This window comes from Macrobrachium rosenbergii, chromosome 26 (genome assembly GCF_040412425.1).
Source record: "Macrobrachium rosenbergii isolate ZJJX-2024 chromosome 26, ASM4041242v1, whole genome shotgun sequence".
Classification (NCBI taxonomy): Eukaryota; Metazoa; Arthropoda; class Malacostraca; order Decapoda; family Palaemonidae; genus Macrobrachium; species Macrobrachium rosenbergii.
This window is the reverse complement of record NC_089766.1, coordinates 28,731,252-28,746,859: the sequence shown is the minus strand read 5'-3', so window position 1 is coordinate 28,746,859 and position 15,608 is coordinate 28,731,252. Positions and strand designations below refer to the sequence as shown.

The 15,608-nt window shown below is 36.2% G+C and overlaps 1 protein-coding gene across 1 annotated transcript in view; it reads right to left on the bottom strand.

The window, feature by feature from the left end:
- The window catches only part of LOC136852786 (uncharacterized), a 34,316-nt gene extending 22,476 nt beyond the window's left edge, over positions 1-11,840 (bottom strand). Inside the window, exon 1 of the mRNA XM_067127685.1 lies at positions 9,573-11,840. Coding sequence (XP_066983786.1) covers positions 9,573-11,840 — 2,268 coding nt within the window. The remainder of the gene's footprint in view (positions 1-9,572) is intronic.
- Positions 11,841-15,608: the final 3,768 nt, after the last annotated feature.

The window sequence follows — 15,608 nt, the reverse complement described above, 5'->3', positions numbered from 1 at the left end:
TATATAATTGTTTGCCTACGTCCTTGTTAGTCAAGAATATTATACATGACATTTTATATTTCCAATTACTACACCATGAAAAGCGAACTAATGATAAGTGCGTACAGAACATTTTCCCCCAGATGGAATTATATATACTATATGCACGTCAACCTTGGACGGGACTTGAACCCTTATCTTTTAAGAAAGGTAAATAAACTGAAGTTGACTTGGTCCTCAGTTCTTAACGATTTCCACTTTGGTATATATTGTGTATAATTACCTTTAAAGAACATCGTGCTTGATATTGGAGATTTTCAAATATTAAACCGCGTATAGCCCATTCTGGGAAGATATAAGATGACTTCTATGATATGCCTCATAGTAGTCGTTCCCATTATAAATTGTTTAGGCGCTCTCTATTATTTCCTGGAGTAGTGGGGGATGCTGGTATCTTGGGTGCAATGGCTGAATGTTACAACGTGAAGGAAAAATACTGTTACTGCAATACTGAATAAAGCTTAGAAGAATATAATACATGATAATGAGAAGAGTAATTAAACTCAGTAGGACGATGATTAAGGTATAAAAATCAACTAAAATTCCATCAACAATGAACTTCTCGTAGGATTACATACATACTAGAGACGAAAATCATTAACATTAGCTTTTCCTCTGAAAGGAGTATATTTCACGTTGCCGTTAATGGAAAACATTCTCTCTCAGGGATTTAATTTGCATTTGACCTTTCCGGATAAATGTGACATTTACTGGCGGCGTTTAACGCATTATTGCAGTGCTAAATATTTGTTGCTTGCTGTCTTACATTTTAAGGGGAGGATGGCGTCCCAGATGTGGTCTCCAGTGTCAGAGTAGTATCAATTTAGACAAGCCATAAAGAAACTGTAACACAATCAAAATCGTCCCCACATGAAGTGACAGTGGGAAGCCTGTTTCGATAACCAAAAGTTGCTATACCTTTGCTCAGACGAGGTTAATTAATCCTTGATATTGCTCGAGCATAGTTTGTACAGCCCCAAATGTAGGACAGACCCTTTCAAGGAATTTTCAACATAATAACGAAAAAGAACGCACTAGTTTAGTCTTCCATGACTTGATGACGGAAGTTAGAGGCACATCAGGACACGCCTATTGTTCGGCCAATGATGTATATAATAGGTTAATATTACAATCTCTTCAGGAGGAATATTATTAGCGACTTCTTCAGGAGAGTCATTACTTAGAGATATGCACGCAATGAGCTGGATCGCCCAAAGTTTCATCAAATATTATCTTTGACGAAACCTCCACTAAAACAGGAATGAAAACTAAAGGAAATGCACGATGAAACCACAAACAGAAAACAATAAACTAGTAAACCCGAATAGGAAGCCATAGATACAAAGTTCAAATGCAAAAGAGAATTGCGCATCTCTCCCAGAAAACTGCAACAGACTAGCCCGTGAATCCGTGAACAGATTGCTTAATTCATTGAACGGTATCAGTTTTCATACCAAAATACAGAACAGGGAGATTTAATAAATAAATTAAATCATGTCCAACTAATACTGAGTTTTGACGTGGTATTATTATTCACAAACACTTATTTGGCCCCGGAATGGAAAGTAAATACTTTCTTCCACAAAAGAAAAAAAAATATTTGCGCCCATCATTATAATCTACAATGGAAATGGAAAATGACGGCAGTCTGCCCTTTCCGGATTGCCGAGTACACAACGGTAGTATTATTTACATATGTTGTCTGTAGAAAACCTACCAATATTATTCCTTATATTTACATTTAAACTTTGGCCAAAGCAATAGCGTAAAAAAGATTAGTTTTTCACGTCCTTCTTTTTAGAGCACAAAATAATCTGCTTGTACTACCATATGCTAGTAATTTCGAAGATGTTCCACACTTGGAGTTAACGTAGCAATTAGGAACAATAACATTGGTCATACTCTAAAATCACTGAAAAGCAGAGCGGAACAACATTAAAAATCATGTATAAGATATGCACAGGAGAACAGGACAATTTTTGTTCATATTAGTGAAACTAATCTTGTCGCCAGTTAGACTGCAGTTCAAAGGAAACATTAATGAAATAATGTACAGGAAAGAAACACTATGCAATCCTTTTTATAAAAAAAGAGTTTATTTTTTTTAAGAATATGGATACCACAGGGGAGTATAGACTCGATCCATGCATTTCAAAATTTTAAGTTAGATAATTTACCTAAGAGTAGAGCAAAGGTGTGAGCCCGTCCGCATAAAAAAAATAATCTGTAACTAGGATACTGCCTCAGACACGAAGGAGTTTGTTTCGCCCTCTTTTTCCAACCCATTTTCATGTGTGAATGATTGTTTTTTTCAAACCGTATGTCTATTCGTTTGTACTGTCTCTCTTAGGGATGACTGGTTATTGTCGTAGGTTTGTGTACATTTATTATTATTATTATTATTATTATTATTATTATTATTATTATTATTATTATTATTATTATTATTATTATTATTATTAAATGAAACCTATTCACATGGAACAAGCTCAGGGGGACATTGACTTGAAATTCAAATTTCCAAAGAATGTTGTCTTCATCCTCCAACCTCAGACCCCATACTGCAGCAGTAACTGAGCATAATACAGTCAGTGATTTTTTTCATTGCCCTGGGGAGGCCCGAACTAGCGACATCTGAGCGGTATGCCACGACGCTAGCCACCGTAGAGCGTACCAGTGAAACGACAGTAAACTATACCTAATTGCTTTCTATTTATGTATATTAGTCAAGTGAGTGTAAATTCGCTTTCATTTATAAAGAGGCCATGGATATAGTTAATGTTTTGTGCAATTTCAGTTTATAATGTGTGATTAGGAAGTAATTGTGCTAACAGGTCATGAACCACATTGAGATTGCTACAAAGGTTTCCAGTTCAGTCCAAAATGTATACATTGGCATGCGATGACACACGAGTTTAGCGTCCAGATTAAATATGTTGTAGGTAAAGGCGATATTATGCAGATGCCTCATCTTGGTAACCTTAAGCAAATGACGCTTCTGATCTTAAATTTCTGGATGATGCTATTTTGACTGTACAGTTTTCAAATAATAGCCTATAGGCAAAAGATTCCTTTGATTTTTAATCCATTGATGACCCAGGTTGATTTATGTTTTATTTGTTCGCAAACAGAAGAAAGATTCTGAACTTAGTAAAATTATAGATACCTCGCGAGGTCCTAAGGATTCAGCCTTTTACAAGAAACTAGTTTTGAGACATTATTGTATTACTGATGATAGTTGGTGTGAGAATCTTCCTGGGAGAATTAGGCATACCATGAATATTAGCAATGGTTACGTTGTTCTGCCAAGAAGTTTAGTGAATGCAGATCTTTTTCTCAAGAAGTACATTAGCAAATGTGTAAAAAGAGTATGAATGTTTAAAGTAGTATGTGTTCATTAACTCATTCCAAGTGATTTTTTTGTTTAATTTTGACCAAAAATCCTTTTAACAAAAAAAAAAAAGCAAGTTGTTATAGAACAAAACATTAAGGCAATTAACACCATTTACAGAAGAAAAGTAGACGGAACTGCCGTCATTATTTAAGAAAATTTATGACCAAATATAATTTTAAACCAGTTCAATGAATTCCCTAAAGGTTTCAGGAATCTTAAAATCCCAAACATAAATAGCAAGTTAATTGGGCTCTCGTTACAACTTACTGCCGCCTACCTGAGAATAGGGATTGTCGTTTTGGAGCTTTTTCTTTGTCCCGGGATTCCGGGATAAAATTAGTCCTAATCCCGGGATCCCGGGTTTTTGGTGTCCTTAGCATTACTAGATATGCAGAAATATTACTGTAGATTCACTGTCTTATTAATTCCACCTAATGTTTAATTACAGCATACACTTTGTTTGTCAACAAAGTAAGAGGAATAAAAACAAGAGATAAAATATGCTTAGCTTACTACTTTATTTTTGGTCTGCTTCCAAATTCCAGTGCGAATGACAATGTAAATTATAGTTAATTATCATTGATAAGAAAAAACACTTGTTTTCGTTTATACTCATTGAAATGAAAAGAGTACTTAATGACAAAAAATTTAGTAAAAATAAATGAAGAAAAATTAAACGTATGTATTCCTTATTTATAACATGAACTAAATGATAAAGAAGTTTCTCATAGAATAAGATCTTATATAACACGACACAGTGGATGGTACCCCACACGGGCTGCAGTCACTCATCACAAACACTTCTTGTTCAAAACCTGTTGCAAACTTGTTCAAAGCATACACTCTGTTGGGACTGCTTCGCGTGATTACCGTCCCAGATATACAAAATAAGCATTAGGTAAACAGTAATACTACGTTTCCACATGATAAAGAAGGAATGTGTTCCTCTTGAAAAATCTGCAAACTTGTACATGATTATTTTGCCTCAGTTTTATACCCCTGTCCTCTGTAGATTTAGTTACTGCAGTAAACTGGAAACACTGAAACAGACGCTTTATCTTCCCTCCATGGATTTATTTGACAGGCCTTAGCTTGCAAAAGTGTTGCAACTTGAAAAATTACAAGATTTTAGCAACTTTAGCAAGATGCTGTTGATGGGAAAATACAATTCACTGAAAACACAAATATCAAAATAAATAAATATCAATACAGTGACATAATCTGGACATCTATCATTATTATCATAAGGATAATGACAAAAATTGTCTGTGTTTACAGTATATAAAAATATAAACAGAACAACAAGTCCACAACCATCCTGCAGTCAAATTTGTCCCTATTTTTGTACTTAATTTAATCCGGGGATTTCCAGGGGTTTGCTAAAATATCCCGAGATTATTAAACATTGAAAATTGTCCCGGATCCCTACCTGAGAAGCAGCCTTAAAAAGGAGTTCCGCTCCAGAATAAGTAAACATTTAGTGTTCGCTCAGTGAGACTGTTCGATCTATCACCGGAACATTATGTCGTCCTGCAACCTTCCGAGCGTTCGAGTCGATGGAGAATAAGATTTGTACATACGGAAGGATGGCGCCATTTCTTTCAATATGTACTTGTTAGTTTCGTCAGAAAAATGTTAGGCATACCATTAAGTAGCTTAACCTTATCTGACCAGTGTTTATTTGCAAGCAATATCGTTGTAATCGTATCATAATTATTATAAGAGCACTATGCTCTCTTTTCTTTTGCACAAAAGTAGTAGTGACTTTCTGTAGAAGTCAAAAGGCGTCGTCATTGAAGCATGAGACCATGGCCACCGAGAGAGAAGGCCTGGCGGATTAAACGTCATCAGGGTTTTTCGAAGGAAAGGTAGCCCGACTGACCTACGGTCACCTACCTGCTTTAGTATTCATCTAAATTCAGACGGGGTTACACCGCTGATTTTTTCGAGTGAATTACTAACTTTTTTGCGTTATTTGTGGAACAAAATGGATATTGATGATAAATATAAGTTTGCTAGTGTTTTTGTGATGATGCCCTATCACTGTGTTGTCCCAAATTGCAAGGGGAATTATGAGACAGGGCCCAAAGTCAGCATATTTTCTTTCCCCAAGAACGAAGACTCGCAGCAAAATGGCTACAAGCCTTAAAACGAGAAAGCTACACCCCAACCAAATATAGCAAAGTGAGTACATAAATACACTTTACATTTACCTCAATACTATTGAAATTGCAATGTTGTTTGTGGAAAATTGGTTTAGTTTTTTGCCAATATAATCAATATGCGTAGCATAGGAGGATCATGAACTTCTTATATAGCTACATTTGCATTAATTACTATGATGTATTTATTTGTGATATTCGGACACTAATATTCGTTAATTGGCAATAGTTTTAATATAATGCAAATCTGTTTTCAGGTTTGCAGTTTACATTTCGTGCCAGAGGATATTAGATGGGGAAAATCCTGTTATGACAAAAATACTGACACAACTTCTACTACAAAACTGAAATTGCCACAACTTCGTGAAGGTGCTATTCCATCACAGTTACCTAATTGTCCTCGTATCTGTCCTGGCCATCGCATCGAAGAGAATCTCCAGATTCGAAGAGAGCAAGGAAGGAGCAATCAGCGATGCAGGCTGCAATATCTACATTATCCAATTCTGCTGATGAACTTGTTTGGAAGCTACAATTTTTAGACTTTCAATTTGTCGTGTTACGCAATTCCCGTGCCCAAAAAATAATTCTATCCTTAATGATAAAGAATAACTTCACAGTGCAAGCTTTTGTTCAAGACACTGAAGCACATCGATTAGGGGCCTACTGGACAACTTAACTATATAAGGAGTTAAAAAACTTGCAACGGCATTAGTGTTATTCAATTGGTGATTTCATTTTTATACACTCTTTTAGATGAACCATCATTCAAACATTCTACTGTACTGAAATTTGTTTGTGAACAACTGAGCTTAATGATTCTTAATAAGATGGATTATTCATCTGGGTTAGTGATATTTTCCTCTATCCTTTATAATTGTTCTCCCCAAGGATATAGGCTCTTGAGAGATAAGAAATTTCTTATATTACCTAACTACTCCACTATAAAATGGGTGTTTATTTAAAAAAAATTCAGCCCGGCCACGGAACAAGATACTACAAATTTCTTGATGTACATCAAAAATAAATGTAAATCATTATTGCCCGGTGACAAAGCAGTGATCCTGATGGTTGATGAAATTCATCTTAAACCATATTTTGATTAAAAAGAGGGGGGATATTGCTGGCTCAGCCTTTGATGGTAGCGAAGCTGCAACAAGCGCATTTGTTTTTATGTTAAATAGCGTACGATCTAAATTCAAGGACGTAGTGCATTATTTTATCATAGTTAAATTATTTCTTTTATTCATCATCCGTAAATTAATTCTTTTATTGATCAACCTCAAGTAATTGCTTTTATTTCCTATGAAAGATTATCAATTATACCTTAGCAGTCAAGAGGGTTTCACAAATGTTTAAGAAAGTTCATCCGGGCTGCAGATTAAAGTACAACCATCGGACTACCTTGCCTGCTTCGCGCCCCCATCGAGCCGGCCTTCTCTCTCGGTGGCTATGATGAGACTGTGGTTCTGCCCCTGGCCTTTTCTGAATTATTTCAAGGTTAGGGATCCCTCGAGAGGATTCTAGATATTAGATGAAGATACTGGATACAAAACAGTTTTAAAAGCCTTTGTGAATAGACAAGACAAGCAAGAGCTAAGAGAAATGCCAATCCCGAAATTGAAACCGTATAGAACCGTTTTTCAGCACTACACTGCATGATAGTAATGCTAACAATGATATTTTCCTGACGTTGGAAATCCTTTTCTCTTTGTACCGTCTAGAGCATTTTATGTCAAATTTTCTCTTTTCCTCTTTCGCTTTACCTGCCGTTCCAAATTTCAGTAAGTGATTTTGCCCTTGCCCACGTCATTTCGCCTGAGAATACTTCCCCTTTTTCGCCAGTCATTTGACATCACAATCTTACAGTCTATTGAAGACCTGTTCCCATATGTCTTTATTGTCCTAAAACGGCCTTTGCATATTCCAACGCAGTTGTACCACTTACTGTACATGTAAATGTAAATATATATATTGGAAATCTATATTCAAACAACGACTTTCGAGACCCTGTTTGATTCTCCTTCTCAAGGAGAATCGAGCAGGCTCTCGAAAGCTCTTGTTTTTATATATATTTTCTCAACATTTTGGTGAATCATGTTATTATCAGATTTTTTATGAATAATAATAATAATAATAATAATAATAATAATAATAATAATAATAATAATAATAATAATAATAATAATAATACCTTATTACGCAATTGTCAACTTTTTATGTTACAACCTGTGTGTTTTTGCATAGTGACTGTGTTTATGAGGATAAATATTTCTTTACTCCAGCAGAATTTCTTGATTCGTAAATTCCCCGTTTATGGGTTACTCCAGTAGAAGGAACGCGTGCTGGCTAGGGCCAGCTTAATCTATTAAGCAAAAAGGAAATGACGTACTCAGATGATAATTTTCTCATAATCCAACCGGCCAATTAGCCTTTGAGAATCTATGCAAATTTATAAAGAAACATCATAATTTTGATATTTGCAAAGCCATCATAACTTCCAGCATTTTAAAGCCTCCATTTTAAATCTACAGGTAATGATTTAAGAACTGAAAATTGTACAAGTTCAGTGTTACGTATCAGCCTCGAAGGCAGTAACAAAAATTATTTAATTTAAAACCCAAAGATGTTGAACGGATTTTATGGGTTCAATTGGGAACCCAGGGCTACGTCAAGAAAGAAGTGAAGGATAATAAGAATAAATAACTATAAAAATAAATAATAATAATAATAATAATAATAATAATAATAATAATAATAATAATAATAATAATAATAATAATAATAATAATAATCTTTGGCTGGTAAGACGATACAGGACCTTAGATAGATAAGGTATCCGAATGACGATGGATGGGTCCAGGATCTTCTGTCACATGGTCTTCAGATATCTGGATGATGATGGATAGGTTCAAGATCTTCTATTACTGGGTCTTCGGTAGTTCGATAGCGAGCTCTGTCGGGATGTTTTTACGTCGTATGGCAATTACGACGGGAAGCCACCTTCATAATCAGGGGAAACTCAGGAACAACTTCCAGCAAGGGCAGGATCCAGTTCGGGGCCACCACGAGGGATCCACCAAAATCACAGCCTTCAAAGTCCGCACAGCGTCCAAGATACAAATCCAAGTCAAGTTCTTCTCACGGGAGTAAGCAGGTGACTTCTCTCAAATCCAGTCAGGTTCTCCTCACGGGAGTAAGTAGGTGACTTCGCCATCCGACTGCAGTTCCAGGCCACTCATCAACTCGGTTGCCCATCAGCCAACCACTAAAGAGGAGAAATAAGTATCAGTCTTAACCAGCCAATTATACGAGAGAACAACTAAACGAGAATAATAAATATTAATAAATAATTTACGGCCATCAATGAACAATTAGTCAAAAGGGTTAAACTGCCATGATTATGAAAGTAAAGCAGCTAAGTAACCACTGCAGCAACAAATATACGGATGTCAACAACTGATAAACAACCAACTATCGTTGACGAGTGACTAAACTATCGTTGACAAGTGACAACAAATAAACCCTTAAAGGCAGATAATACCAATTCAGGAAAACAAACAACATAGCCTATATAAATATATGTATAAATACGAACTCATGGGTTCGTAACACCCGGCCCCCCCTTAAGAAAAGAAAAGGAAAAACAATTTATTTTCTTTAAAAATAAAATACCTATTCTAATATAATAATTACTAAAAGTCCCATTGGTAGGCTAGACGGGGTAACCACGATTCAACCGACCAATAAGACTTCCCGAACATCTATTCAAACAACTATCTATCAAGGACTGCAAAAATCTATTCATGCGCCCGCGATAAAACATCAGGTATTACATTCTCTTTGCCTTTGATGTGTTTAATTTCCAAACTATATTCCTGAAGAATCAAACTCCAACGAGTTAACCTCTGATTTTTATTTTTAAAACGACTTAAAAAAGTTAATGGGTTATGGTCTGTGAAAATTACAATATTGCCTACATTGGAGGACAAATAAATATCAAAATGATTTAAAGCTAAAATTAAAGCTAAAGCCTCTTTCTCTATCGTTGAGTATTTCCGCTGATGAGGATTCAACTTCTTCGAAAAGTAAGCTACAGGATGTAGACTACCATTTTTATCCTGAATTAATACTGCACCTATACCCACATCAGATGCGTCCACAGCTAATTTAAATGGTTGTGAAAAATCAGGAGACTTCAATACGGGATCACTAACTAGAATAGATTTCAATTTATTGAAAGCATCCTGGCATGAATCATTCCAACTAAAAGCAACGTCCTTCTTTAATAGATTGGTCAGTGGTTGAGCTATATCAGAAAAGTTTGACACAAATCTTCGGTAATACCCAGCTAACCTTAAGAACTGCATAACATTTTTCCTAGTTCTTGGCACTGGAAAACTCATAACTGCCTCCACATTGCTATGTTTAGGGCGTATGTTACCATAGCCTACCTCATGCCCTAGGTAAGTGACTTTAGCATGACCAAAATCAGATTTACTCAGATTAACAACTAAATTAGCATTTCGAATAGCTTCAAAAAATTCTTTAATCCGTTGCATATGTTCAGTCCACGTATTACTATAGAGAACTACGTCATTGATGTACACAACGCAGTTTCTGATATTTCTAGTGACATGATTCATTAACCGCTGAAATGTGGATGCGGCGTTCTTCATGCCAAATGGCATAACATCACATTCATACAAGCCATTGGGTGTCACAAAGGCAGATATAGCTTTAGCTCTTTCAGTTAGTGGCACCTGCCAATATCCTTTCAATAGATCGAATTTAGAGATGAATTTGGCCATACCTACACTATCTATACAATCATCAACTCTGGGCAAAGGATAGGTATCAGTTTTTGTAACATTATTAACTTTTCGATAGTTGAAACAGAGTCGAAACTGATTATTTTCTTTAGGCACTAAAACCACTGGAGAGCTCCATGGACTATAACTAGGTCTAATTAAAATATGCTGCAACATATATTCTACTTCTTTTTCTACAATGCCACTCTTATAGGGATTTAATATGTACGGGTACTGTTTAATAGGTGATGCACCCTCAACTTCTACATCATGTTCTATCAAATGAGTCCTGCCAGGAACATCTTTAAAAATATCTTCATAGGATAAAATTAAATCTACTAACTGTACTCTACGAGCCTCTGACAAATGTGATAATTTAGTCTTCAGATTTTTTAATATTTCTAAATTACTACTAGTCCATCCTATTTCCACAAATTCCTCACCACTCTCTTCCGCTTTCTTCCGAACTAACATAATAGGCTCTACTTTTCTTTCACAATATAATTTAAGCATATTAATATGGCAAACCCACTGTTTCTTTTTCCTATCAGGTGTGTTAACCACATAATTAGAGTCGTTAATTTTCTTCTCAATTTCATAAGGACCCACAAACTTAGCTTGCAATTGATTCTCAACTAAAGGTAATATCAAGACTTTGTCTCCCTCTTTAAATGTCCTACACTTGGTTTTCACATCAAACACCTCTTTCATTTTTCTTTGTGACTTAACTATAGTATCCCTAGTTAATTCCCAAGCTGCAAAAAGTCTACTTCTGGAATTTGACACCCATTCTAAAATATTGGAATTTGGTTCCTCACTTTCCCAACTAACTCTAAGCACCTCTAATGGGCCCCTTACATGGTGTCCAAAAATTAACTCAAAGGGAGAGAAACCTAGAGAGTCATTAGGCATTGATCGAACAGCGAGTAGTAAGTAGGGTAGATCTGTTACCCAAGAAGTATGATTATCTATACAATATTTCTTAATCATGCTTTTCAAAGTCTGATGGAACCTTTCAATAGCTCCTTGGCTTTCTGGATGGTAGGTTGTAGAGACTATATGTTTGATTCCTAACTGCTTCATCTGATCCTTGAAATATTTAGACATGAAATTACTGCCTTGATCTGATTGGATGGTTTTAGGCAGACCATAACGTGAAAAGAAATCTACCAGACATTTAACAATTATGGAAGCCTTAATTGATGTCAATGGAATGGCTTCTGGATATCTGGAAACTCTATCCAATATAGTTAAAATGAATTCTTTGCCAGCACTGGCTCTTGGTAGCGGGCCAACCACGTCTATCAAGATGTGCTGGAAAGGTTCACCAATAGAAGGAACAGGTATTAGTGGAGCTTTGGGCACTATTTCATTGGGTTTACCAGTCAACTGACATATGTGGCATGATTTACAGAACCTAGCAATGTCTTTCTTCATTTTTGTCCAATAAAAATTACGCCTGATACGCTATAAAGTTTTGCTTATACCTACATGTCCTGCAAATATATCTTCATGTCCCCTTCTCATTATATGACTTCTAAATTTCTCAGGCACTATCATCTGGTTAACTCTCCTCCACTCTCCAGAGCTACATTTCCTAAACAGTATATCCTCCTTCAAGTAATACAAATCTCCTTCCTTACCTCCTCTCTCTGCTATTTCTCTCAAACGATTAACCTCAGGGTCACCTTTCTGCTCTCTAACTAAAGACTCCCTAGACCATTCATCGGCCTCCATACTAGATACTACATCTCCACCATTTAATTCTAACTCGTTTTTGCCATTCTCCTGGTCCTCAAAAAACTCTCCTATCTCACACTCCTCCTCAGCTTTTAACTCCTTCGACTGAGCTCTGGTAACAGCACTAACTGGAAGAACTTCATCTACAAAGTCTAAGGGTTTCTCAAACTCACTGTCTACTGGGTTACAAATTAATAAGGGATCAGTTCCCACCTTACCTTTGGCTAAATCATTACCTAACACTAATCCTATTCCTGCAATAGGTAAATTCTTAACCATTGCCACTTTTACCTCACCCTCTATTATACTACACTTAAGTTTAACAGTAATCAATGGGCAAGACACAACACTATCATGAAAGCCACCTAATAATACTACTTCATTTTCACAAATCTCAACATCTGGGGGTACCACAGATTCTAACAATAATGTCTGAGCTGCACCAGTATCCCTTAAAATTACTACTTCCTCCTCACTACCTGGCTTATTCATAAAATCTACTGTACCATGGGATACATAAGGACCGAAATCCTTCAATAACTCCCTATCCTTTATCTCTCTCGCTTTTCTAAGCTTAATACCCTTATCTGCCCCAACTAACATCGTTTTCTTACTAGGAGGATTACCTTTTAACTTATAACACCTAGCCATAACGTGACCCTTCATACCTCACCCATAACATACTATCTCCCTAGGGGGTAGGTTACTTCTCCTATAAAAATTATAACTATTGGGAGAGGGAGGTTTAAAATGTCTACGAGGAGACAAAGGCTTAAAATGTCTAGGAAGGGACATGTTACTTTTTCCTGCCTCAACTCTTGTCTCCCCTTCATACACTTTCTTATGGGTCAAACTATATTCATCTGAGGTTCTAGCGGCTACTTTTAATGTTTCTACTTGAGTTTCCTCTAAATGAGCCTTTAAATCTTTTGGTACACAATTTTTAAACTCCTCCAACAAAATTAGCTCCCTCATAACCTGCATATTTCCTACTTTCCTGGAATTACACCAGTCTTCAAATAACCTTTCTTTGCATCTAGCAAACTCTGAATAAGTCTCATTACTTGCTTTCTTTAACTCCCTAAACTTCTGCCTATAGGCCTCAGGCACTAATGCATATGCTTTCAAAATAACATCTTTCACTAATTCATAATTAGAACTATCCTCAACTGACAAAGCTGAATATGCTGCCTGGGCCTTCCCAACTAACACTACCTGCAACATTATAGTCCAGTTTTCTACCGGCCACTTCATCTGTTTTGCCACCTTTTCAAAGCTGGCAAAAAACTTACTGACTTCTCTCTCACTAAATTTAGGCACTAACTTAATATTGTGGATCAAATCAAAAGACTCATCACTTCCCTTATTCCTACCTCCAAACTTCAACTGAGCTAGTTTAAGTTCGTACTCTCTCTGTCTCTCCTCATGTTTCCTTTCCTTTTCTCTATCCTCTCTATCTTTCTCCTTAGCCTCATTTTCTAATTGCTTCAGCTTAATCTGCAACTGTAATTTAGTTATTTCATCCCTATCTTTACCAGTCTCACTGACCTCATCACCATCATCAACATTATCACCCTCCACAAGGCTACTTCGGCTACCTCTACTACCTCTCCTACTTTGAACTGGCTTAGGATCTTCATCCTTCCTATCTGGAACTGGTTTATCCTCATCAATAGAATCTGCCTCTAAACAAAGACATTTCATAACCACCGACTTGATTACTTGCTTCCTATCAGCTCTACTTACATCTAGCCCACCATATTCTGCTATTAATAAAAGTTCATCTTTCTTTAATGATTCAATGTCAACCTCCAACGTTTCCCTATTTATAAATGGTTGTACATCTTCGATACTGGTTAGAACTGCCATTTTTTTAAAAAGAACAAGATAAAAAAAAAAATACTAAACCCTAACTCCTAAATTCTATCCTTCACCTCAAACCTGAAGAGCACTGGATAATCCCGCTGAGGATGCCATTTGTTACGTATCAGCCTCGAAGGCAGCAACAAAAATTATTTAATTTAAAACCCAAAGATGTTGAACGGATTTTATGGGTTCAATTGGGATCCCATGGCTACGTCAAGAAAGAAGTGAAGGATAATAAGAATAAATAACTATAAAAATAAATAATAATAATAATAATAATAATAATAATAATAATAATAATAATAATAATAATAATAATAATAATAATAATAATAATTAACTTTGGCTGGTAAGACGGTACAGGACCTTAGATAGATAAGGTATCCGGATGACGATGGATGGGTCCAGGATCTTCTGTCACATGGTCTTCAGATATCTGGATGATGATGGATAGGTCCAAGATCTTCTATTACTGGGTCTTCGGTAGTTCGATAGCGAGCTCTGTCGGGATGTTTTTACGTCGTATGGCAATTACGACGGGAAGCCACCTTCATAATCAGGGGAAACTCAGGAACAACTTCCAGCAAGGGCAGGATCCAGTCCGGGGCCACCACGAGGGATCCACCAAAATCAGCCTTCAAAGTCCGCACAGCGTCCAAGATACAAATCCAAGTCAAGTTCTTCTCACGGGAGTAAGCAGGTGACTTCTCTCAAATCCAGTCAGGTTCTCCTCACGGGAGTAAGTAGGTGACTTCTCTCAAATCCAGTCAAGTTCTCCTCACGGGAGTAAGTAGGTGACTTCGCCATCCGACTGCAGTTCCAGGCCACTCATCAACTCGGTTGCCCATCAGCCAACCACTAAAGAGGAGAAATAAGTATCAGTCTTAACCAGCCAATTATACGAGAGAACAACTAAACGAGAATAATAAATATTAATAAATAATTTACGGCCATCAATGAACAATTAGTCAAAAGGGTTAAACTGCCATGATTATGAAAGTAAAGCAGCTAAGTAACCACTGCAGCAACAAATATACGGATGTCAACAACTGATAAACAACCAACTATCGTTGACGAGTGACTAAACTATCGTTGACAAGTGACAACAAATAAACCCTTAAAGGCAGATAATACCAATTCAGGAAAACAAACAACATATATAAATATATGTATAAATACGAACTCATGGGTTCGTAACATTCAGGTGATAGAGAGTGCCTCAGCTGAAGAAATCAACTTCCAATTCTAACAGCAAATGCAAAATTTAATCAAAGGCAGAGATTAAGAAAGACTTCCATTAAAATAGCCATATGTAAGATGTAGAAATTCTCCGAAGCTCATGCTATAATCTCCAATTTGTGCAAAACTAAAATCCGATCAAACGATTATCGAAAATAAAAAGAAGAAACGAAAGAAAGATTGAATGCTGCTTTTTAAAACTATTCTTATACTTTAAAGAATTTTGGTTTGGTGAGAATAGCTGGAAAGATCAGACCGCACTTAAACAGTAAAAAAAGATATAAGATGATACAAATTGTCAATGAAAAAAAGACAGAAACAAAAACAGCCAGAAAACGACATGGAAACTCTAAAAGGAGG